Source organism: Mytilus galloprovincialis, chromosome 1, assembly GCF_965363235.1.
Source record: "Mytilus galloprovincialis chromosome 1, xbMytGall1.hap1.1, whole genome shotgun sequence".
Taxonomy (NCBI): domain Eukaryota; kingdom Metazoa; phylum Mollusca; class Bivalvia; order Mytilida; family Mytilidae; genus Mytilus; species Mytilus galloprovincialis.
Window position 1 is genome coordinate 100,797,044 of NC_134838.1, and position 26,304 is coordinate 100,823,347.

Sequence of the window (26,304 nt, forward strand, 5' to 3'; positions counted from 1 at the left end):
ATTATATGTTTGCTTTTGTAAACGTTTTCAAATAAGCATTTTAAGGGGAGGTAACTCTAAAATATTTTCTATTTTTCAATGAATCTTTCTCATATTATGCTTTTTTGCTAACCCGAATAATTCAGTCACTATATTTTCGGCTTATCTACGATTACTAAATTAACGTTTTGGCAAAGTATGAACAAATTCTACCATTTTTAATTGTATACACCCCTACAACATTAAATCAAATATTTACATTATTTTTTTCAGAGAAAAGTTAATATTTGTAGAAATGTACATACCTGTAAACTTTATCCCCATTCTTCAAAATATTTGACGATCTATAGGAAAATCCGTCGTAGATTATGCATTTTTTTCCTCTGTTCGTTTCTGTATGTACTAGGTCCACTTTTATGTGTGATCAAATGTTGAGTGTGATTACCTTTTTATGTCTACGGATAAGGTGAACACTTTTAAAACAAATAATTTTCATTGGGTTTCTCAATGAAGTTTAACTAATCCCTACCAGAGTCAACTAGTTATATCTAGTATATTGTAGATATAAGATAGATCAGAACCTTTTCTTTATTAAAAAAAAATAAATAATAATTTATCTTATATATGATATTCAAATATTTAAATATTTATAATTTACAATTTACCAGGTAAATTTGCGGAAAAGTAATAAATACAAATTGCGGAAACGTATACTTTAAATTTGCGGAAACGTAGTATTGGGATTTTGAAAAATTAGCGGAAATGCAATACGCCCTTTCTCTATCATCAACAAAGGCAATTACCAGTTTATACTGGACTCGTAATGTTCTATCAACAAGTAAACTTTATTCATAAAATTATATCAAGAAACTGAAATATATACCACTATTATTTGCGTTTTATAATGAAAAATCTTTGAAGGGAATCTGTTCTTATACATTCTTTTTCAAACATTCCCTTTTTTATAGTTCCTGACAAAAAAATTAGAATAGCTATCCGGACGCATATAATTCATAAAGTGTGTTATTTACAATTCTACTTCACATACATATACAACTGGTGCCGTTAGTTTTCTCATTTGAATTGTTTTACATTTGTCATTTGGGACCTTTTAAAACTGACTATGTGGTATGAGCTTTGTGACCTATAGTTGTTAATGTCTGTGTCATTTAGTCTCTTGAGTTGTCTCTTTGGCAATCATACCACATCTTCTTTTGTATATCTTCACAGACAGCAGGAATTGTGTACGCCAGACACGCGTTTCGTCTACAAAAGTCTTACATGTTGTATCAGTGGCAGTCTCAAACAAAAACGTTGCAAATAAAAACAAATTAAAAGAATTACTGATTGCTCATCATATATTTTCCTTCAAACGACCCTTAACATTTGACCTGTTTTAAAATAAACCCGCAAACTATCATGTTTGTTCTATGTTTTATCTTAATATAAACAAAACATAAAATGAGGTTGATATCTAAACGTTACTATTGTAATTCAGTTATTAAACATACGTCACATAGAATTTTGTTCAAGTAAAAAGAATGAAATCTAAAAGGATCATTTCAGGTTAACTACAAATTATTTGTATTTAACTGTGTATGTTATTTGCTTTGCTTGGTTTTTTTTTACCAAGGTTATGGTTGTCTTTTTGATATGGTTTTACAACTTCCCCCCTTTTTTTTTTATTAATTTTGTATTTACATTGTATCATAGATCAAATTTATTCGTTCAGTGTATGTTCACTTGTTTTTGTTATTATGTCTTTTGTTTGATTGTTTGAGAAAAGCCATTTTGATATTTTATAGTGCCTTTCTATGTTGTGAATATGCACAATTGTTGCAGGTTGGGTAAAGGTTGGCGCCTATTAAAACATTTAATCCGGCTGCATTTGTTTGCACCTGTCTTAGATAAGGAACCAGATGATCAGTGGTTGTCGTTTGTAGATGTGGTTCATAAATGTTTCTCTTATTTTAAATAGATTAGACCATTGGTTTTCCCTGTTTGAAAGGTTTTACACTAGTCAATTTTGGGGTCCTTTATAGCTTGCTGTTTGGTGTTAGCAAAAGCTCCGTGTTAAATGCCGTATTTTAACCTTTAATGGTTTACTTTTAAATAAGTTGTTACTTGGATGGAGAATTGTCCCATTGGCACTCACACCACATCTTCTTATATCTATAGGCTAATAAACAGTAATATAAATGTATCAAATGGTAACCCAATTCAGTTGTTTTGAATAAAGGCTTGATCAACAACTTTTTAATTGTTCTGACAATTTTGAATCAATTTGAAAGAAGAACATCCGGTATCACATGCTTCTCATTAACGTAAAAGTCTTACTGTTATTATGCCCCATTTATGGGCATTATGTTTTCTGGTCTGTGCGTCCGTTCGTTCGTCCGTCCGTCCGTTCGTTCGTCCGTCTGTCCGACTTCAGGTTAAGGTTTTTAGTCGAGGTAGTTTTTGATGAAGTTGAAGTTTATCCAACTTGAAACTTAGTACACATGTTCCCTATAATATGATCTTTCTAATTTTAATGCCAAATTAGAGTTGTTACTCCATTTTCACGGTCCACTGAACATAGAAAATGATAATGCGGATGGGTCATTCGTGTGCTGGGGACACATTCTTGCTTTTTATATGAGTTCATAATACTTCTAATGAATACGATGCGTCTGTGTCTTAGTGCATTCGTGTTTCTGACAAACAATCATTTATATCATTTAGACATACGACCAGCAGTTCGTTCATTATACCATGTTATCTAGAGAACCAAGGAAATGGGAATAGTGGCAGAAAAAAGAAAACATTGACCTCCGTTGTATCATCAATGTCATCCCCAAGTCCATATGACTGGTCTTCTGCAAGTTCCGCTAATGCAGTTTGTGCCATTGAAGCGACGACTACACCAAGTAAGTGCAACCGCAATCGTATCTTATTTTTTTGTTTCATTGATAATAATACATTTTGTTTTCATTGTAAATCGTGGAAGAATTCACTAGAATACAAAACAATTTTTTTAACGACATTTTTATTCACCAAAATGCTTGTTACATTGTTTCTTCAAGAAACCAAGCTTTTCTTTATGTATCCTGTTATATTCCACTAATTACCCAGGTTAATATTCAGCTGCTGGTATATATGTATTAAACATTTCTGGAAATACAATTGTACAACATTTTTATGCATTATGTTTTAATCTATTCAATCGTCTATACTTCTTTTTAGTAATGGATTAAATTTCATTGTTCTGTTTTCATTATATCTTTTTATGTATTCTTGAATAAAAAAACTGATAAACATTTACATTTGTCAATTTCTGATTAGATACATAATATGATTTTTATATAGAAAAACATACAATTGTTAGGAAATAATTCGGACCAAAATGATTTTTGACAGAAATTTTATATCCGAAGACTAATTGCTTAAAAGATACTCTAAAGTTTAAATTCGATTTTATCATTAACTCAGAAATACTTTTCCAAAAACATTTCTAAAGATCGTCAAGAAATAAAAAAAAAAGTGATTATAATCTTCTTCGTCGTTCCATACATTATATAGACCTTCATTCTTCTGTTTCCATTTAAACAATATGTGTTTTGTTGGTAATATGAATTGTAAAAGTTTCCATCTATATATTTTTAAATTATTTTCTTCTAAATAATGAAACATGAAAACATATAGTTGGTTAATACTAAGGTTCTAATTGATTTGTAAAATACGTATCCATTTGCTAACACCAATTGATGGTTTGGTTTTATCTTTACAAATTGACTTATATAACATGTTTGTTGAAAAGCTTGAAGCCTCAATAAAATTACCTTTCCAGATCAGTTTCTGTCTAGAAATATTTGCAATACTTTTAATAGAACTTTCAAACTTTAAAAACTTTAAAAAAAAAATGTTAGTTCTTGACCTCGAATAATTTTAATCATTATATATTACACATATATTCATAAATGACTTTCTCACAAAAAAATCACTTTAAATTTTTTGTAAACTTTGTCTTTTTTTATAGACTCTTTAACAAGTATAATATCATCTAGTAATCTAGTTTGTAAGCTTTTCATTATTGAAATAAGTTTCTCATTTTCGAATATTTTGGCATCGAGAGTCACATTTACATTTATTGCCGCAGGGTAGTCATTTATTCTGAACATTTCTAAGACGTAAAAGCTAAGTATTGTCTACATTTTACTGCAGGTCAAAATCCATCCTTGACAGGGTTAACCGACGTAATAAAGTATAATGACGAAGTGTTTGCAGGCGATCTGTTATTCACATTTACAGCTACTGATGGCGATCTCGAAGATGCAAATAACTTGACGATAACATTTAACAGTGCCACAAGTTATTTCGGACTCCAAAATACCAGTAAGACTTGCTTGATATATTTATCTATACATAGAGACGTTTTGTTTTTACCCACTTGAAATGAATATTTGGAAAAAATATCTTTAAAAGAGGAAATGAATCATATTCACCTACGGAAAGATCATTTCAAAGTTAAGAATAGAAAAAATTAATTATTACAGACTTAGATTTTTCTTAACATTCAAAAATGTCAATGTCTTAGGTAGCACTCCACAGTTAGGTGTGTAGTTTCGCATTTTGGCCCCTGTGGATTTTTCAAATATGAGAGCTAGTGTGCAATAAAATTCATTTTTGGATAGCTGAGTATTAAAATAGCCTTTGTATTGGGTTTATATGAACATCAAGATTATGTAATGTATGTAATATAGGCTGTTTTCTGTATGACAGTCCGTATTTGCATGTCCCTACCATACATTGGTCCGGCAATTATTGTAATGTTTTTTTCCAACTTTTTATCGCACGAAGTTTGTGATTGGATTTTACAAAAAAATGAGGCGAAAGACACCCATTTTTTATTTGATCATTAGGAAGATTTATGAAAACAGTTTCTAAAAAGGTATTACTCAAAGGCATTGAAATTCTAGTTTGATCCAAATTTTGGGGGGATATGTGACATGTTCACCCCCCCCCTTTTTGCAATATTTTATGATAAATAAATGCAGAATGTTGCCATGGATACACATAAAAGGAATTTATTTTCACTCTTTTAACTTTTGAAAATCAAATCTATGGCATATACTGATTACATACATATGCACATGTACAACACAAACAGTTAGGTTAATGTATTAGAAATCCAGGAATAGGAGATGATAAAACATTTTGTGGCTCATTTTTAATTTTATTTTCTAACTGTGGAGTGCTACCTTATGGCACATCAGAAAGCACAGAAATGCACTTTTTAAGATAAAATTGACCACAAATCTTTAGTCTTTTATGTTCTTGATTTAGTTCTGAAGGTAAAAAATCTGCTAGGAATGCAATTTATGTTCATTTTATTGTTTACTGTCCTTAGCAACCAAATATACACATTTTGACACTTAGACATGTTGCGGTCTTAAATTTGTACTCCATTAGCTTCGCCATTGTAACCAAAGATTGCGCTTTATATGATATCCTCAGAATGTATCGCTTTATATTTTTGAATGCGAATAAGTCAAATAAACATTTTTAGCATAATTTTATATTATAATTTTGCATTAATTAAATTTAATGATGCCAGTACTGCTAGAAATTTATACCCTGCTTGAGAGCTTCTAAACCATGGTTAGGTATGCTATTTACAGCAAAATTGACCTATAAGTGCTTTCAAATACCTAAAAATTGTACAATTTGTCCTCTTTTAAGGTAATTTTATGATTTTAAATTAAGATAATGGGAAAAGTTTTAGAAATTTACCCAAAAATGAGACAGACTTGAAGTTTTTCACTATGATCCAGCATTTATTTTTAAATCACTTTTTGTCGCGTTTCAACATCAACTGCTAACCTTCATAAAATCTTTATTACTGAACCAATTCTAAAAACTAAGGTACCATTTTCATCGTAACAGCTAGTAGAACACAGAAAATGTAATAAAAATTGAGGCAGGAGGGAAAAATTTCACCTTAAGGTAGCACTCCACAGTTAGGTGTGTAGTTTCGCATTTTGGCCCCTGTGGATTTTTCAAATATGAGAGCTAGTGTGCAATAAAATTCATTTTTGGATAGCTGAGTATTAAAATAGCCTTTGTATTGGGTTTATATGAACATCAAGAGTATGTAATGTATGTAATATAGGCTGTTTTCTGTATGACAGTCCGTATTTGCATGTCCCTACCATACATTGGTCCGGCAATTATTGTAATGTTTTTTTCCAACTTTTTATCGCACGAAGTTTGTGATTGGATTTTACAAAAAAATGAGGCGAAAGACACCCATTTTTTATTTGATCATTAGGAAGATTTATGAAAACAGTTTCTAAAAAGGTATTACTCAAAGGCATTGAAATTCTAGTTTGATCCAAATTTTGGGGGGATATGTGACATGTTCACCCCCCCCTTTTTGCAATATTTTATGATAAATAAATGCAGAATGTTGCTATGGATACACATAAAAGGAATTTATTTTCACTCTTTTAACTTTTGAAAATCAAATCTATGGCATATACTGATTACATACATATGCACATGTACAACACAAACAGTTAGGTTAATGTATTAGAAATCCAGGAATAGGAGATGATAAAACATTTTGTGGCTCATTTTTAATTTTATTTTCTAACTGTGGAGTGCTACCTTATGGCACATCAGAAAGCACAGAAATGCACTTTTTAAGATAAAATTGACCACAAATCTTTAGTCTTTTATGTTCTTGATTTAGTTCTGAAGGTAAAAAATCTGCTAGGAATGCAATTTATGTTCATTTTATTGTTTACTGTCCTTAGCAACCAAATATACACATTTTGACACTTAGACATGTTGCGGTCTTAAATTTGTACTCCATTAGCTTCGCCATTGTAACCAAAGATTGCGCTTTATATGATATCCTCAGAATGTATCGCTTTATATTTTTGAATGCGAATAAGTCAAATAAACATTTTTAGCATAATTTTATATTATAATTTTGCATTAATTAAATTTAATGATGCCAGTACTGCTAGAAATTTATACCCTGCTTGAGAGCTTCTAAACCATGGTTAGGTATGCTATTTACAGCAAAATTGACCTATAAGTGCTTTCAAATACCTAAAAATTGTACAATTTGTCCTCTTTTAAGGTAATTTTATGATTTTAAATTAAGATAATGGGAAAAGTTTTAGAAATTTACCCAAAAATGAGACAGACTTGAAGTTTTTCACTATGATCCAGCATTTATTTTTAAATCACTTTTTGTCGCGTTTCAACATCAACTGCTAACCTTCATAAAATCTTTATTACTGAACCAATTCTAAAAACTAAGGTACCATTTTCATCGTAACAGCTAGTAGAACACAGAAAATGTAATAAAAATTGAGGCAGGAGGGAAAAATTTCACCTTAAGGTAGCACTCCACAGTTAGGTGTGTAGTTTCGCATTTTGGCCCCTGTGGATTTTTCAAATATGAGAGCTAGTGTGCAATAAAATTCATTTTTGGATAGCTGAGTATTAAAATAGCCTTTGTATTGGGTTTATATGAACATCAAGAGTATGTAATGTATGTAATATAGGCTGTTTTCTGTATGACAGTCCGTATTTGCATGTCCCTACCATACATTGGTCCGGCAATTATTGTAATGTTTTTTTCCAACTTTTTATCGCACGAAGTTTGTGATTGGATTTTACAAAAAAATGAGGCGAAAGACACCCATTTTTTATTTGATCATTAGGAAGATTTATGAAAACAGTTTCTAAAAAGGTATTACTCAAAGGCATTGAAATTCTAGTTTGATCCAAATTTTGGGGGGATATGTGACATGTTCACCCCCCCTTTTTGCAATATTTTATGATAAATAAATGCAGAATGTTGCCATGGATACACATAAAAGGAATTTATTTTCACTCTTTTAACTTTTGAAAATCAAATCTATGGCATATACTGATTACATACATATGCACATGTACAACACAAACAGTTAGGTTAATGTATTAGAAATCCAGGAATAGGAGATGATAAAACATTTTGTGGCTCATTTTTAATTTTATTTTCTAACTGTGGAGTGCTACCTTAATGATCTTATTTTATTTTCAAATTGAAATAAATCACTAATATTCTTATTTAACTGAGAACTAGGTATCAAAAGAGATCATTCGTTCACATTTTTTGTTTGTAATTTCTTTTTTAATTTCTTTTTGGTACTTCTTTGCAGTGAAGACATTTTGAAAGACCATGATTCTGCAATTTCACATAGCACTTTCAAAGTATACATTTGCATGGCTCTTATAAATTACTGCTGTACATGAGAGATGCGACGTGTATGTTTGTGTCTCATCTCACTTTAGACGTGCTTTCGCGGTCTTAGATTATATAGGTAACAGAATAAATGTCTGTAGCCCTTTTCGCAAAAAATCTTAAGTGTAAAATTAATTTTACGATAAAAAATATTTAGTTGAATTGTTAAGAACATTTTAGACTTACGATAAATTATACACTTAAATTTTTTTGTAATTTGTCTTATTCCTGTGGATAGGACATTTTCACTGACTTTTTTTGGCATGAGGATGAATCACGTATATCAGGAGACGCTTATCCCTTGACAATCCGGTCTGGCTCTTTTTTGTTATTTTAAAGTTCATGCAATTCCTCCATATTTATTTATTTTTACATTGATTTCTATTTATTGAATGGATTTATGAGATTTGAAAAATGGGTAAACTACCGTTGCCTTTAATTTAAAATCGTTTGATAGGTAATTCATATATTTATTTATATGTTATGTAGTTTACTGATGTTCTAACCTCGTAAACAAGTTAAAAAGATACATGATCAAATTTCCTTTATCCGTTATCAAAATATAAATCAGGGATAAAAGCTGAGAGAATCGCATACCCTTGGTGACCTGTTGCATCGACAAATCACATACCCTTGGTGACATGTTGCATCCACAGAGTGCATAATTTATTTAACTATTTTAGCATTTCGAAAAATTTGCTAAATTCATAATTGTTAATTTCTAAAAAAAAATCTCCACGTTTTTGTCTATTTTTCGAAATCTACATTCAGTTCACAGTTGGAAAGTTTAAACCATCTCTTTTTTGTGTAACTCATCTTTAGGATTTTGATTCCTTGTGAATTTCTTTTTCTTTTTCAATTTTTCTTGGGAAATAGAATTATGCACTTCATATAATGTGCTGAAGTCAACACATTCTTATTGAAATGCTTGACATGTGCATATTATTTTCTATTTTTCCATAATGTATTAATAGATGAAATAAGAGTAACAACTGTACCACCTATTGGAAGTTATAGTCTAACCGTTACAGTAACAGATCCGTGTGGCAACCTTAACACTAGTACACCAACAATAACAGTTATTAATAGAGTAAGATATATCATCACTATATATATATATGTCTCACATATAGTCACATATAACCACATATATGCTTTGATTGACGTAGTCACAGTCCCTTCCATATTGTGACATTACGCAGTCGAATTTATCACTGACTTTGTATATATGTCAGTGTTTTTTGTCGGAAGCTCTTCAACTATTGACTTTTGGTTGTCCCTATTGTGTCTAAATCCTCTTCTTTCAATCTATTTCAATACTAGCATAAATCCACTTAGCATATTTTAATTGCATCCGAAAAACTGTCAAAGTACGTCTTTATCTTTATCACTTCGTATCATTGGTTCAACAGCTTTGTTGTTAGCATCTATCTTCTATCAAGGAAATCATGAATAGAAACGCAATGTCTGGAATATCGTTTTATGTTGGAGATATATACTCTATGGGCAGAAACGACTGAAATGTTGCTAAATACAAAAGGAATATTACCATTGGACAATTTTGTCGTAAAGTTTTGTTCTCAACCGAACCTTATTGTCATTTTCTAGGTACATTGTTACATAGTCACTAAATTTTACTTATTTATTGAGCTGACATCATCTTTATATCGATATGTATAGTTAATAGAATAATGCTTGATTTTTCGAGAAGCTGCTTTATGAGGTCTGTCTCGTATAGAAGAGGAACACAGTTTGCTTCCAAAGGAATGATGGTTGTGTGATGACAATAACGAGTCCTCAAAACTTGAGAAATATGATATCATTCAAACAATAAGCATTTTAACTATGTATTAAGAAGACTTTTTGTACGAATAAATAAATTTTTAAACCATCTTATTCTTGGCATTTGAAAAAAAACATTTTATCATAAGTTGCAATCAATTAAAACTGTTATCATAATGCACTTTGCTTTATTTGGTTGGACATTATATTTCAGCTTCCTGTAATTAACAACCTGCCAAATAGTGTATCAATAATAGAGGATACAACAGATAATACTCTTATATTTACCATTAATGCAACAGACACCGTTACTGACCCAGTAACATGCTGGAAAAATGGAGGAGTTGGTATTCCATTTTCTGTTACACCTTCAACAGGTAAAACAAAAATTACATATTTTTCTTTAAATATAGCATCTTAAATTTGAACTGAAGGACAAATATTTAAAATATGACTACGTTTGAATATTGATATTAATCCGTCTCTATATATTATCACTTTTTACCACATGTATTTGAGACGACCTGGAGACAACATATTTCTTTATATTTGAATTTAGTGTGATCTTGTGTTTTAAAGGCATGTTCAACCGAATTGTAACACTAAACCTGTTTATGATATTTGCTGTCTCAAATTCAGCTATGTGTTACCTTGATGTGAATTATCATTCCACTAGAAATCAAAAGACAATTTTTTTTTCTATGGAATGAAGTTATATTCGCATGGCTCAACATTTATCAGATTCAGATGTTTTGCGAAAGATGTAGATATATAACAGCTACAGGTCCTATAAACGCTCGTAGTATTTATATACGAACATTAAAAAATACCCTTAAAAAATGTTCATGCTATTATCAAAAATGTATTATTTATAAACAAACTAGATTTTCTCAAGCTTTAGACTGCTGGTGGACGTTTCGTCCCCGAGGGTATCACCAGCCCAGTAGTCAACACTTCGGTGTTGACATGAATATCAATAATGTGGTCATTTTTATAAATTTCCTGTATAAAAAACTTTGAACTTTTTGAAAAACTAAGGATGTTCTTATCCCAGGCATAGATTACCTTAGCCGTATTTGGCACAACTTTTTGGAATTTTGGATCCTCAATGCTCTTCAACTTTGTACTAGTTTGGGTTTATAAATATTTTTGATTTGAGCGTCACTGATGAGTCTTATGTAGACGAAACGCGCGTCTGGCGTACTAAATTATAATCCTGGTACCTTTGATAACTATTTACACCACTGGGTCGATGCCACTGCTGGTGGAGGTTTCGTCCCCGAGGGTATCACCAGCCCAGTAGTCAACACTTCGGTGTTGACATGAATATCAATAATGTGGTCATTTTTATAAATTTCCTGTATAAAAAAACTTTGAACTTTTTGAAAAACTAAGGATGTTCTTATCCCAGGCATAGATTACCTTAGCCGTATTTGGCACAACTTTTTGGAATTTTGGATCCTCAATGCTCTTCAACTTTGTACTAGTTTGGGTTTATAAATATTTTTGATTTGAGTGTCACTGATGAGTCTTATGTAGACGAAACGCGCGTCTGGCGTACTAAATTATAATCCTGGTACCTTTGATAACTATTTACACCACTGGGTCGATGCCACTGCTGATGGACGTTTCGTCCCCGAGGGTATCACCAGCCCAGTAGTCAACACTTCGGTGTTGACATGAATATCAATAATGTGGTCATTTTTTTAAATTTCCTGTATAAAAAACTTTGAACTTTTTGAAAAACTAAGGATGTTCTTATCCCAGGCATAGATTACCTTAGCCGTATTTAGCACAACTTTTTGGAATTTTGGATCTTCAATGCTCTTTAACTTTGTACTAGTTTGGGTTTATAAATATTTTTGATTTGAGCGTCACTGATGAGTCTTATGTAGACGAAACGCGCGTCTGGCGTACTAAATTATAATCCTGGTACCTTTGATAACTATTTACACCACTGGGTCGATGCCACTGCTGGTGGAGGTTTCGTCCCCGAGGGTATCACCAGCCCAGTAGTCAACACTTCGGTGTTGACATGAATATCAATAATGTGGTCATTTTTATAAATTTCCTGTATAAAAAACTTTGAACTTTTTGAAAAACTAAGGATGTTCTTATCCCAGGCACAGATTACCTAAGCCGTATTTGGCACAACTTTTTGGAATTTTGGATCCTCAATGCTCTTCAACTTTATACTAGTTTGGGTTTATAAATATTTTTGATTTGAGCGTCACTGATGAGTCTTATGTAGACAAAACGCGCGTCTGGCGTACTAAATTATAATCCTGGTACCTTTGATAACTAATTAGATTGGGAAAAGCAGTTTTGTGTGAGTAGAATGAAAAGTTACAGATATATTAAAAATGTATTTAAGAAAATAGCTCTTTCAATGTGCATTCGGAAAACAAAATAAAAATTTGAGTCACTACACTCGTTTGTCTGGCTACACAACAAAATCAGTAAAAAGAGTTATGTACCCTGATAAAACAAATACTGATGATCGATAAAAATAAACGCATCACATAAATCAGGAATAGAATTGCCACTTTTTTCATTTTAAATTCTTAAAAATGATTTTCTTTTTAATATCAAAGTTTAAAAGTTTTATTAAAAAATAGATCAAAATTAGGTGCTATTTACAATCAAACAAAAATGATTTATTTTTTCCCCACTTTCTGTTCCCCACACAAAAATCTAACACTCATGTTCGGTGCTACAAATGTGTCATAAATATTCAAGATAAAACAGTTTTACAATTTAATTACCTGAGAAGGTGAAGCAAGGTTAATTTAATTGCATAAAGGAACCGGAACATAGACATTGATAATAGGGTCTTTTCGGAAATTGCGGTTGTAATGCTCTTTAATTTCGTAACTTATTTTGCTTTTTCTCATCGTTCTGATTCAAACGCCAAGACTGAGTTTTACGCATTTGAACCGGGTGTCTCTTGTACAAAATAATGTGTCTGGTACCTTTCTTTGATTAATTTAATATCATTTTCAGATTATGGCGTATACTTGGACACCGGAACTATTTTAAGTTATGATTCTAATCCTTCATATACTGTAACTGTAAGATGTAACGATGGGAGTGATAATGTTGATGGCGTACTAACTATCATTATCATCCCAAATCAGGTATGTGTGGTCTAAATGATTTCCATTAGTCCTTGTACACATCAGATATGAAATTAAGAAGATGTGGTACGATTGCAAATGAGACAAATTACTACAAGAGATCCAATGACAACAGATTATAACAACTATACCGGGCGGCCTTTAATGAGGAAAATCCATACCGCATAGTTAGCTGTAAAAAGCTCCGATATTTCAACCAGACTCAAGCTAGTGAACAAAAAGCCAGCGAACAATAAGGAAACCTGATCATGCCTAAAAACTGAAGACTTGCAAAACACCAAACGAACTTATAAATATGATGACAAATAAATAAATATGATGACAAAGATGAAATGTAATACCATTTTAACACAGACAAAATTTAATTATTTATTCGTGTATTAAATACAACTTTTTTTTAAAGCCGGGTATCTAAAAAACTTTTTAGCTAAGTAACCCTTTCTCCTTTCTCTCTGATAAGGGATGGGTTATTGTCTGTATAATAATAATAACAATTGATAACAACAGAATACACTAAACTAGTGTAGCGATACAATTAGATCTTCAAGCTTATAGAAATTATACAATTGAAAAGTAAAGCTGATAACCATTATATTCACTTTCCGCCTAGGAACTAGCTAGTTCACGTAATTATTCAAAAGTAAATAGTCACTCTAGTAATTTGTTTATTACATTTCGATAAGAAAAGCAGTAAGTGTAAGAATTACACACGTCAAATAGAACGAAAACGATTTGACATAAATATTTTGGTTAATCTAAACAAAAATTTATTTAGATTCAAGCCTATGTAATATAACTGTTTATTACATTTTATATTGAAAGACCGATGACTTATCTTTAAATGAACATTTTTGAAATTTATGGGGTCAAAGTTCTATTTCCATTGTCCCAAGAATTGTGACAGTATATAATACGAAGTCGAACATCATGATAATAAACATATTATTTTTTTTACAACATGTATATTCATCGTATATAAATATAAGAAAATGTGGTATGATGACAATAATATTCATCGTATGTTAAGTTATAATCATGAATTAAAATATTTAAGGCGCCTGTCATCAATAGTTTGCCGGATACTGTTAGTTTCCTGGAAGACGACAACACCAACACTTTGCTGCATAGACTTAATGTCACTGATTTTGAAGGAGATGTTATATCATGTTCTCTAATTCCAACCAGTACTTTATTTGATATTTCATTGGTACAACCCCCAAACAATGGTTTGTATGCGATATTTTATATTGAAAAATAATTGTAACAATTCTAATTAATTTCCTTAATCGTTAGTGAAGCAAATACTTAGAAGATATTATTCGATTTGTATAATTCAAGGATGTAATTCAGTATAAATGTTCATTCTTTATCAAATTATGGCTTCGAAATTGTTTGGTCAAGTTCCTTTTCGCTTTTGTCACTACCGTCAAAGACGATCGACAGAGAAGTATTATACTGGCCAATCATAACGCATGTCTATTGTTGATCTTCCTTAATATCAGAGGCCGGCTACAGCTGGCCCTTAAACAAAATGTGTACTAGTTGAATGTAAATAACCGTCACAACAAACTCTAAAACATATAATGGACTTTAAAAAAAAAACATGCAAATTTAACAAAGACCAGATGCCACTGACTCGAAAAAGACGCAACTATACCGCAGGGTTCCAGAATGATAATTTAATTATGCTTTAACTAAGTTTTAGTAATATTATAGATGTTCGAAAGCGTACAAAATATAAACCATTATGTTTTAATAATTAATACGAGTAAAATGTTTTTAAAAGAAACATATTAAAATTTTAATTTGATATAGAATATGGAATCTACCTGACAGGAGGGACAACTCTAGATTACGATACGACACCCTCTTACTCATTCACAGTCAAATGTGAAGACCAAAGACGAGATGATACAGGCAGTTTTACCATTAATCTAATACGGAATACAGTAAATATTATTTCTACATTAAATGCTTGCAAATGATTTCATCTTATATTGTTGTTAGTGGTAGTCTTATGAAAAACTGTTTATCTTATTACTTATTATGTTTAAAAAATGTTGCAGACTTATATCCAATGAAAAACAAAAAGATTCGCTTTTAAGTGCGTCAAACGGGTAAACGTCAACTGATGTACATGCATCAGCCGCTATGCAAAACCAAACTGAGTCAAAATGTCTAAATTGGGAAGAAAAGGATGAATTTCAAAAACAATATATCTAAAATCTGAAATAAAGAAAGGGATATTTTCAACGACAAATTTGATGAAATCCAACAGACTTGTAAAAATATAACTGCACGAGTTCGCTATCATCTATATCTATATTTGTGTTTACTTCGGGCTATGTGAGCGTCGGCAGTCTTCGAAGGTCTCATCAATATTTAATTAGATGGCGTCTAATCTAAAATACACACGAAATGCTAATACATAGTATCGATCCCATACATCGTAAAATGTATATTTTGTACTTTTTATAATTTAAATATACGTATTGATATGTTAAAAATCAAATATGAGAATTTGCGACAAAATGCTGAACATGAATTGGACAGCTAAAGCCAATGTAACTTGCTTATAATTTATCCCAATAGATACTTTCAATTAAGACGACAGTAGTTTCGCGATGTTTAAACCTCGTAGATCGATTAAGTAGACAAATCTGGGTAATAAACAAGAATCTGAAGGAATCACAGGAACGAAAGGAGGGATATTTTGTGCTTCAAAGGAGAAAGCGCAAACTGATATGCATGCATCACCATCCACGCGAATCCAGACTTAGTCAAAATGTCACAATCGTGAATAGGATGAAATTTCAAAACAGCATATTTAAAAGCTAAAAAAAAAGTAAGGGAAATGAATATATTCAACGCCGAACCTCGTCCATATATCCTTATATATTACGCTAAAGATTAATATTTCGTCATGTTTTGAAACATGTTAATCTATTGAGAATTGTGTGTTTGACAGTCATATTTTAAGGACAGCTCCTTAATCGAAATGTTATCTAGTCGTCTTCTTTTCCTTCATACTTTAATTTGGCCATTTTTTTATTTGAGGGTCACTGATGAGTCTTTAATAGACGAAACGCGCGTTTGGCGTAAATATAAAATTTTAATCCTGGTATCTATGATGAGTTTATTTACAACCACTGGGTCGATGTCACTGCTGTTGGACATTTATTTCTCCGAGGGTATCACAAGCCCAGTAGTCAGCACTTCTGTGTTGACTAGAGTTATCATTTATATGTAAATAAATATAAATTAAATGTTAACAAAACTTTGAATTTTTGAAATACTAAGGCTTTTCTACCTCAGGAATGGATTACCTTAGCTGTATTTGGCAAAACTATTAGGAATTTTTGGTTCTCAATGCTCTTCAACTTCATACTTTATTTGGCTTTTTAAAGATTTTTTAATTCGTTCGTCACTGATAAGTCTTAAGTAGACGAAACGCGCGTCTGGAGTAAATATAAAATTTTAATCCTGGTATCTATCATGAGTTTATTTTCTACTTAATTTTTGATGATTTTAACATTATAAACAGACAAACGTTTTTCAATATTCTAATGCTTTGTATTTCTTTCTTTTTTTTTCTCTTTTTTTTTTTAGACAAGTATGTCTGTTTTTTATTTCTTTTACTGTCCAATTATGTCAATGAGTTCAGATTTCACTTTTTAAGTCAAAATATTTTTATTGTAGCCACCAGTAATAAACAGCTTGCCATTTACAGAAAGTATATCAGAAGACTTGATAACAAAGACATTGATACACACATTGAATGTGACGGATGTTAACACAGCAGACATCATCACTTGTGCATTGAATTCACATACAATTTTATTTGAAATAGGTAAAACATCTTCAGATTTTCCATTTATATAGTTTTATCCGTGACCTCTTTGAAAATTCAGAACAATTATCGCACACTATACATCGAAGTTATGATTTTTTGGTAAATATTCATCAAGATTTGTCGAGAACTTAGCCGACAAAAAGTGGCGAAGGAAATAGAGAAAAGTGCAGAATAACAATATAAATATAATTTGACATTCATTTTAGTTTGAAAAAAAGTCAAACTACACAACTAATCATAGTATTAAGACGCAAATACAAATGATCAGTAAACATTAAAAAGGAAAACTGAAGATCGGGGTAAATATCATTTTGAACTGTAAATACAAGAAAAATACAAGAAGTTAGAATTATATTTTCCAAATTTTATAAAAATTCCACAAATATAAGGTAAGTCTGGTTTATTCCTAACATGTATTTGTGGGTCTCGTACTGTTGTCGAAAATAAGTTGGTACACTTATACTATTGATTATTAAATAAATGTCATGTTAATTACTTAATCAAATATATGCGTTATTCTTACAACTCATTCATACATAAAAGAAGTGATTTTGAGTTACTTGGGACAATATATTCCATACTTGATAACTTAACTTGGACATAATAGGAGTATATTGATGATGTGTATGACCCCATTTTTCATTGTTTTAGTTGTTATTCCGTAAACTATAATAAATATTTTGCTACATTTTTTGTTTTTTGGATTTTTTTTCATATATGCCAGTTCTGTTTCTGAACTGAAGGAATAGTTATATCTAAGTCTAACGTACGCGATTACAAACTCCGCTGTATTACAGTGGCAATCAGCAAGACAGACAACAACTTGCTGTACACGACAGCAACACAAGTCGTATCGAATAGCTATTTCGAGCACCAAAAAAAAGTTAGTTGGGACAATATATTCCATACTTGATAACTTAACTTCGACGTAATACGAGTATATGGATGATGTTTATGACCCCATTTTTCATTGTTTTAGTTGTTATTCCGCAGACCTATAACAAATATTTTGCTACATTTTTTGTTTTTGGTGGTTTTTTTTTCATATATGCCAGTTCTGTTTCTAAACTAAAGGAATAGTTAAATTTATATATGTATTACAAATAATTCACCCACAGTTATTTAAACCAAAAAAATCTCAGATTCCTGTGGATATTTTGATGCCCGCGTCACACTGTCCCGATTTTTACGCCGATGGCAACACGATTATGGAAATTTTCAAAATCGGGACTGATCGTATCCAGATCGGGCTATTCGTAGTGTCATCTTTAACCATCGTAGAACCATCGGCCACTTTTTCTAGCCTTTGGGGACAACTTCGGGAAGGGTTCTAAATTTTTTAACATGTTAAAAAATTCCCGAAGGTGCGTCCGATGTTTATGGTTCGTATTGAGTTCGTATCACCATCCTCACCATCGTAATGTCACCGGGAATGCATCTTTGAACATCGTATTGCATTCGTGTTTCCATCGTTTCCATCGGTCAGTTTTGACATTACGATGTCTACACGAATGAATCACGAAGCTAACCGAAGATTTTACGATGGCAACACGACTTCGTGAAGACCTCGTAATCCCGTCGTGATGCCATCGAATAAAAGTACGAAGGTGACAAGATGGAACTACGACGGCAATAAATCCAGCTAAATGTAAGTTAATTTTCGCGCTTAAATTCATTTAAAATGCCATGCTCGATATGCACTGGTCAGTCTAATACGACAGTTAAGAAAGACGTTCACAAAACATGGACCTCATCTCATATGATTCTATGAGAACAAGAAAGGCGACAGCGTTGTTTCTATTAATTCAAATGGAACAAGAAGAGCAGGGTATTACAGGCTCAGGATTTACTTTTACAAATAAAATATTATTTTTTGTCAATTTTTCATATCAAATAACATAATAAAAATCATAAACGCGCCTCGTATATCAACACTGCAGGTACACGTATATAGGGAAACCAACTTTTTCTTCATTATTCTGATTTTTTATGTATCGTCTGAGTTGTTGTCCCACGAATGTTTACTCCATAAACATTTTGTTTTCTATATGTCATATTTTGCCGCATTTGTTGCTTTCCCCACATTCTTCCTTTAGTCTATATTATTATGATATTCTCCTGGAAAGAGCTCTTTTTGAATAAAAGGGATCAACGAACCCATTACCTTACCTTTAAGATAGATCAGTAAACATGGGCATAATTATGGGTGATTATTCAGACTAGTGCACACATTTTACAGTTCAAACAAGGCAATGCCGAGCGTGGCATCCCCTCGTATGTAACATATTGGGGACAAATATGGACACTATATTTGTATATGACACATGCAGAAAATGGTAAATTGAATACGCATATTTGATACATTAAACTATTTTTTTTTAGAAATCAACCAAATTATTCAGTAACTGGAAATACCCACGGTCTTCCGTCTTATGATTAAACCAAAAATTAAATGTACAATATAATATATATTCAATATTGAGCAAACAATTTAAAACGCGTGATGCCTTCGGCATATAATTTAAATGCATCGTAATCCATCGTGTAGCCTTCGTGATCCATCGTGTAGGCTTCGGCTGAGATATGAAGCTCAAATACCGTCTTCGGTTAACCTTCGTATGTCCATCTTTTGCTATCGTATATACTTTCGGCACCCTCGTATAGACTTCGTTATTCATCGTACTTGCTTCGGTCACTTTTGGGTATTTTAACGAGATCGGGACCAACTTCGTACGAACTTACAATTTTCGCATTCGGGTGTCCATCGTATATAAAAATCGGGACAGTGTAACGCGGGCATATAAAATGCATCGTCAATGAAATAGGAACGCCCTAATTTTACATTCATGCTTTTGTCAGTGTTTTGTTGATTGTCCCAACCGTTCCCGGGCACTTAGTAACACACGCGATAGTTATTTACATAAAAGAAAAGAAACGATACTGATACATCCTTTTCAAATGTGTGTATTGCATAAATCGCTTGAAAGAATATTAATGAAGTTCGAAAAAATAGGTGCCAAATACTAACCCAGTTTAATAACAAAACTATTGACATCTGTAAGTTATTATCGCATATGACTTAGAGTGTCGTTTATTGCAATTTTATAAATTAAGTGATTGGTAATAACAATTTGAAATGAACCATTATTTCTCATTACTTCTGTTTTTCCATAGCGGGTTTCGGAGTTTTCTTGACAGGAGGAACAGCTCTAAATTACGACGTCACTCCGACTTATTTACTTGATATAGAATGTGGTGATCACAGAAGAAATGTATCTGATGTCCTCACAGTTGATCTCATTCGTAATGAGGTATGGTAAATGTCACGACACATTCCCTATAATCGGATACCGGTGTTGCAGTTGTCATGTAATGCATATCTAAGTATAATGTACGCGATTACAAACTCCGCTGTATTACAGTGGCAATCAGCATGACAGACAACAATTTGCTGTACACGACAGCAAAACAAGTCGTATCGAATAGCTATTTCGAGCACAAATCATATGTAATCAGAAGTAGTGGTAGATTATTGTAGGGTGTGTTGCTGTGTAACGAGTTCAATGAAATATCGTTCATAGAAATAAAAACACTTAAATTTGTGACTATAACAAACAGAAATGTTTACCGAAAGACTCTTTATTGCCAAATACATCTCTTTATATGTATTATTCATGATCAATTGATTACTCACATATGTTCAATTACCAGTGTCTTAGAAGACAATTCTTTATGACATAAATAAAATGTTTCCAACATTTGAAAAGAGAACAATCATAATACTGTGTGCATCATTTGACATTTCCAACTCGGGAAAACAAAAACCTTATACTAATAATTATATTTCGCAAAAAAATCATTAAACGAAAGTATCCGTCCGTTTTTTTATTTAGTGCTACATTTATAAATTTTAGCCACCATCAATTGTAAACCTACCAATGAGCTGTGAGATACAAGAAAGCATCACTGCAGAAAGTCTATTGTATACCGTATCTGTTACAGACCCAACCAATGACACAGTTACATGCTCTTTAACAACAGCAACTACTACCTTCTTCCTCCAGTCTGGCTCAAGTCAGTTTGGTATGTAACATGAATGATATAATGTTATAGATGCTTATGTAGTTACATGGAACACACTTTCAGCGAAAGGGTTAAAGTAAAAACAAAATAAAAGTGAGTTTATTTATTTTTTTTACATAAAAATCGTCAAATACGTTTCACAATTTTTACAATTTAAAAAAGAGCATATCACATTTATTTTTTGTAAATTGTCTTTACAAGTAGTAAATACATAAAGGATAACTTTGATTACGTACTTGTATTCGCATAATGCATTTAAATTATTTCATATATAAAATCCTCTACAATATTAATGTCAAAAAGAGGCATTTGATAACATAACGATTTACTCATCCACATATAGCAAGGTTCGAATGTTACGCCAGCCAAAAATATAAAGAATACCGTACAATGTATTATTTTATAACGCGATATATACAAATAAACGCACGTGTAGGCTTTTAATATTTCTAAGAGTATAAGGCAGCTGTGGTGAAAAGTAAGGTGGCATATTTCCTTATATTTTATTCATTGTGGGGCGGTACCCACTTTGTTTATAATAAAGTCAATGAACATCGATGGAAATCAATCTGCTCTCTAGTGTAGATCTTTGCAAGAGACTCCTGGTTTATATTTTTTGCTGCCTTGACTTTGTGGGTGTTATATGGAATAATTTTTCACAATATCAAAAGCAATATGCTGGAATGTTTGTTTAAAAGGTCAAAGTCGCAATCATATTTGGAAATGTTGAACAGTTATGTGCGGCTCAGACCTCAAGGGTATAATTTTGTTACCTCTCAAAACTAAATCTCGAAAATTTATCAAAACTTTTTCTTACCCTACAACATATTTTCAATTGAATGAAATAACAATTTTTTGACTGTCCAACACAATCTAAAATACAGACAAAAGATGCAGATATTGCCTAAAGCTATGTATAGATTCACAAACCATTGCCAGTTATACGTATCCTTTCTGTTTTCTGTATGTTGATATTCATCGAGTTGTATAAGTTAAATACAAAGTTAGCTTAACAATGTTCAATTAATTAGTCACAGGTTCATGTAATACATGTAATACAGGTGACAAAAGGGTAAAAGATTCGAAAAAGCATTCACTACAAATGTAATGAGAGTGAGACTGAAAAAGTATATCTTACATGAATCATCAGGTAAGAAAATCTTGCACAAAATGGATTTGTTTTACCAAGCAGTATACAATCTTATTTTTTTTTTCTAATTAACACAATACATTCAGGAACTTTTCTAAAAAAAAATATAGTGTATGAAAACCTTTATGCTTTTCTATTTTTTTCCTTTGCAGAAATTGTTCTTTAAGAAACTAGGTTTATGTTTGATGAACAATATATTATATTCAACAGAAACTGATATCTACGTTAGAGGGAACCAAGCTTTTGACTATGACGCTTTGAATCGATACACATTAGGAATCAAATGTGCTGACCAGCGAAGAAATGATACATCAGAATTTTATATATACCTGCTTCGTAATATGCCGCCATACTTTACAAATCTTCAAGGTACTTTTTGCTATCTATAAACGGTAAAATAATATGTTTTTCTTCAAGGTAAAACAAACGTGTACTACACAACAGTATTTACCCATTATTATATTTTGAATAGAACGTTATAAATAAAGATCTTTTGAAAGGGGGGTGATAAAAAGGTTACAAATCAAAATGAAAAATGTTATAAAAAAGGCAATATCATCACCCAAAATGAGTCCTCAATACACTCAGATACCAGTAGCCGTGGATGGATCAACAGTTCTGCTGTAATATGAACACCTGCATTATCACTTCTATTAGAGACAGTTAATTTGGAATTTAAAAGGTGTAGTTTATTTCTCTTAGCAATTACTACAGACATGTTGCATCAGCCTCATGATCTAGTCACATACTGAGCAATTCAAAAATAACACTAACCAGTTAATTAACTTGTACATTTATCGAGGTGAATAAGTCGGTAGTTTGTTATATCCCTAAACACTTTGACAATCATCTGGTGAATAAATTTGACCCAAGATTTGTGAAGCACAGATAGATGATATTCTTCTTAACACTTTGATTAGTACTTTATTTAGTAGAGATAACAAGACTTTTATTTAGTTCATTATCAATCTTAAAAAGAACACAAACAATAACAAAATATAGGGTCAATATTCTCTCTCCATCAACAAACATATTGCTTATATATATATAAAAATAAGGAATGTGGTATGATTGCAAATAAGACAAATGTCCACCAAAACTTAAATGAAAAGCAATTATAGGTAACCGTACGGCCTTCATCAATGAGAAAAAACCCATACCGTATGGTCGGCTATAAAAGGCGCCGACATAAAAATGAAACAAGTTTTAGAGAAAACCAACTGCCTAATTTATAACAAAACAATTTACAAAAAAAGAAAAAAAATATGAATCAACGACAGTACCTACACTTTGATTGTGTTCATGTGTTGTCTCATTGCCAATCGTACCACATCTTCTTAATTATATGACTATATACAATATGTCAAGCTTTAAAATAGTCCATTTGTTCAATAATTACTATGTTAGATTTGCCATTTACGCCAAATTCTCCAAATAACTACAAAATCTTTGCTTCATTCTAGTCAACGGCAACTCCTGAGAATCTCTTGACTCTGAACAGCAAGCATATAAACATGTGCTCGGTTGATAAATCACTTCCTACTTTTTGACTAAAAGCAAATTTGTATATCGGTTGATGTACTTTGTACACGATTGCATACAACAACTTTATAAAGAGTACCGGAAAACATAATTTTGTGCAAAAATAGCGGGTGAACTATTGTTTATACAACAGTTTTTTTGTTTTTCTTTCATTTGCTCCGAAATGTAGAATGATAAAAGGAAGTCTCTATTAAAATAACGACATCCTTTGTTAATAAAAAGACTTCTAGAATCTTAAAAATTACATAATTAAAAGTGGTCTATTTGAGAATCAACTTTATAAGTAATAGTGATAAAACTCAGAAACACCGTATAAAGATACAATTGTTTTCCAATTGATGTTTATGATCTTCTGGCTTGTCCGTCTATAGGAGAGAAAGTCTTATGAATACAAGTAGATCTATACTTTTAGTTCCTTAAACTAAAAATTACTTGACATGTAAATATGCTTAGTTTTTAATCTAGTTTTGGTTCAATGAAAATGATTGATTGATTGATGTTTGCTCAACTCCAGTGGGAACTATTTAAATATTGTTTTTGACAAGAAAAATCAACAATAGATACAATAGTTCCTGTAATGGAGGTCGCCCGTCGTGAAGGTCAGGGAAAATGGGTCTTCCATCGGGATTAAGGGGATATTTTATAGTGAAATAAATTTTGTCTTGCAACAGTCCACATACTGATCCCTCAAGGGATTCTTGGCGTGCAGAGAGTGTTGCACCTTCTCTGCAAAAGGTATCAGATTTAACGTCATCATTCTGAACGGCCTTGGCTGCTTACTTATACAGCCAAACGAAGGAACTAAGGTTCGGCTGTCGTTCGAACGAAGACCTCTATATGCTCAAGTCACCCTTCGGAACCCTATAACTAAAAACGGTAAAATTCGAAGAAATAAAAACTAATTTGTAACCTTTGAATCTATAAACGTTTGTAAGTTTATTTCAATTCACAAGAAATCAAACATTGGAATCAACATGCACATGTTGATTACTACTTCAATAAAACATTAGCTGTATGTATATCAATGGCTTTCTTCTTTGTCTGCAGCTAAAACATCAGTATCGGCACAGACAGTAGTGACTGGTCAGGTTGTATACAGTGTTACAAGTGTAGATCCAGAGAGTGACAATGTACAATATACAATGACATCCAGCAGTGCGTCGGCGCCATTTTCAATTAACCAGAACAGTAAGTGTTCACAACGTTTTATCATCAGTTATTTTTAGGATATTACATCATACTAATTTGTCATAATTTTTATAGTGTGTTCTTTAATGTGTCATGATTTTTATAGTGTGTTCTTAAGTTGCGATCTTACACCAATGTTAAAGGTAAGGGAGATGGTTTGACGGCCGCACACATTTTTTGTAAGTGCCTGCCGAAATCATGAGTCGATAATTCTGTGCTATTTAGTCAGTTGATGGATGGTTGTCTCCTTGGAAATCATATCACATTTGTAACTAGTATTCTATTCATTGCAAGATGTATTGGAAGTTTTAACTCTTCAAAGAAACCAGGTTTACACTTTGGGATACATACTCAGTGAAAAACTCATGAGAGCTTATGTTTCAATTGTTTGTGAACATGCAGAATCCAAAGTTAAGTTACGAGAGGCACAAAACATAATTTATAAGAAAGGTTTCAACGAAAAATCACAAGAGTAAAAGAAAAGATATGATTAGACAAGAGTAAGTTTTGTTTATATAAATATATAATACTACACTGCGCAGTCAGTTATATATAGTTCAACACTGACGTTTAGCAACATGGTCCAAACCATGAGTTAACACATGTTCTGAATATATGTCGCACGGGAACTGTCGTCCAAATTTATGAATGATGGTCTCTGAACATCTCTGGAATTTTTACACATTTGAGAACACAGTAAATGACACATGAAATAGCATTCCATATTCTTTGGAAAGCAGACTACGAAAAATAATGTTTACATAAAGATGAATGTATCACTTACAAATTTGTAAAAAAAAAATCAGCAATCCGTCGGTAAAGACAACAGAATAAAGCATTCAAATAAATTAATTGAAAGTCCATCATAATCGAAAAGTTATTACAGTGTTGAGTTGAGTGCTGCATACGTCAAATTCGATAAACTTTTACATTTTAGATTTCAAAATTGTATATTAACAGAGAAATATAATACATATAATAATGTATTATATGTCTCTGATATTAGTAAGTAAATAAATATAAATAAGAGTATATATATAGAAGAATCATGAAAGACATTGTCCTCGATCAAAATGTATATTTTGTTACTAAAAATAATCGCTGCCTGAGGTCTTATATTTTCTAAACTTCGTGGTGAACACTTTTTTTATACAGATGCTAAGATAGATTTATTATATCTTTTTATAAAATTAAAACTGTTTCAATGGCTATGGTTATCAGGGTTTTAATGCTTAGACTTAACAACCAAACACCTGCGTTTTACCCCCTTGTTTTAACTACGGTACATATATAGTACTGCTTTTTTTTG

At 31.7% G+C, this 26,304-nt stretch overlaps 1 protein-coding gene across 1 annotated transcript in view; it reads left to right on the forward strand.

The window, feature by feature from the left end:
- The first annotated feature begins 2,709 nt into the window (after window positions 1-2,709).
- Window positions 2,710-26,304, forward strand: part of LOC143047291 (cadherin EGF LAG seven-pass G-type receptor 2-like) — a 35,531-nt gene continuing 11,936 nt past the window's right edge. The window contains exons 1-12 of the mRNA XM_076220333.1: window positions 2,710-2,888; window positions 4,183-4,353; window positions 9,235-9,350; window positions 10,257-10,419; window positions 13,046-13,179; window positions 14,234-14,405; window positions 14,995-15,128; window positions 16,879-17,029; window positions 20,207-20,343; window positions 20,947-21,115; window positions 22,476-22,634; window positions 24,855-24,995. Of these exons, the coding sequence (XP_076076448.1) occupies window positions 2,807-2,888; window positions 4,183-4,353; window positions 9,235-9,350; window positions 10,257-10,419; window positions 13,046-13,179; window positions 14,234-14,405; window positions 14,995-15,128; window positions 16,879-17,029; window positions 20,207-20,343; window positions 20,947-21,115; window positions 22,476-22,634; window positions 24,855-24,995 (1,729 nt within the window). The 5' untranslated portion in view covers window positions 2,710-2,806. The remainder of the gene's footprint in view (window positions 2,889-4,182; window positions 4,354-9,234; window positions 9,351-10,256; window positions 10,420-13,045; window positions 13,180-14,233; window positions 14,406-14,994; window positions 15,129-16,878; window positions 17,030-20,206; window positions 20,344-20,946; window positions 21,116-22,475; window positions 22,635-24,854; window positions 24,996-26,304) is intronic.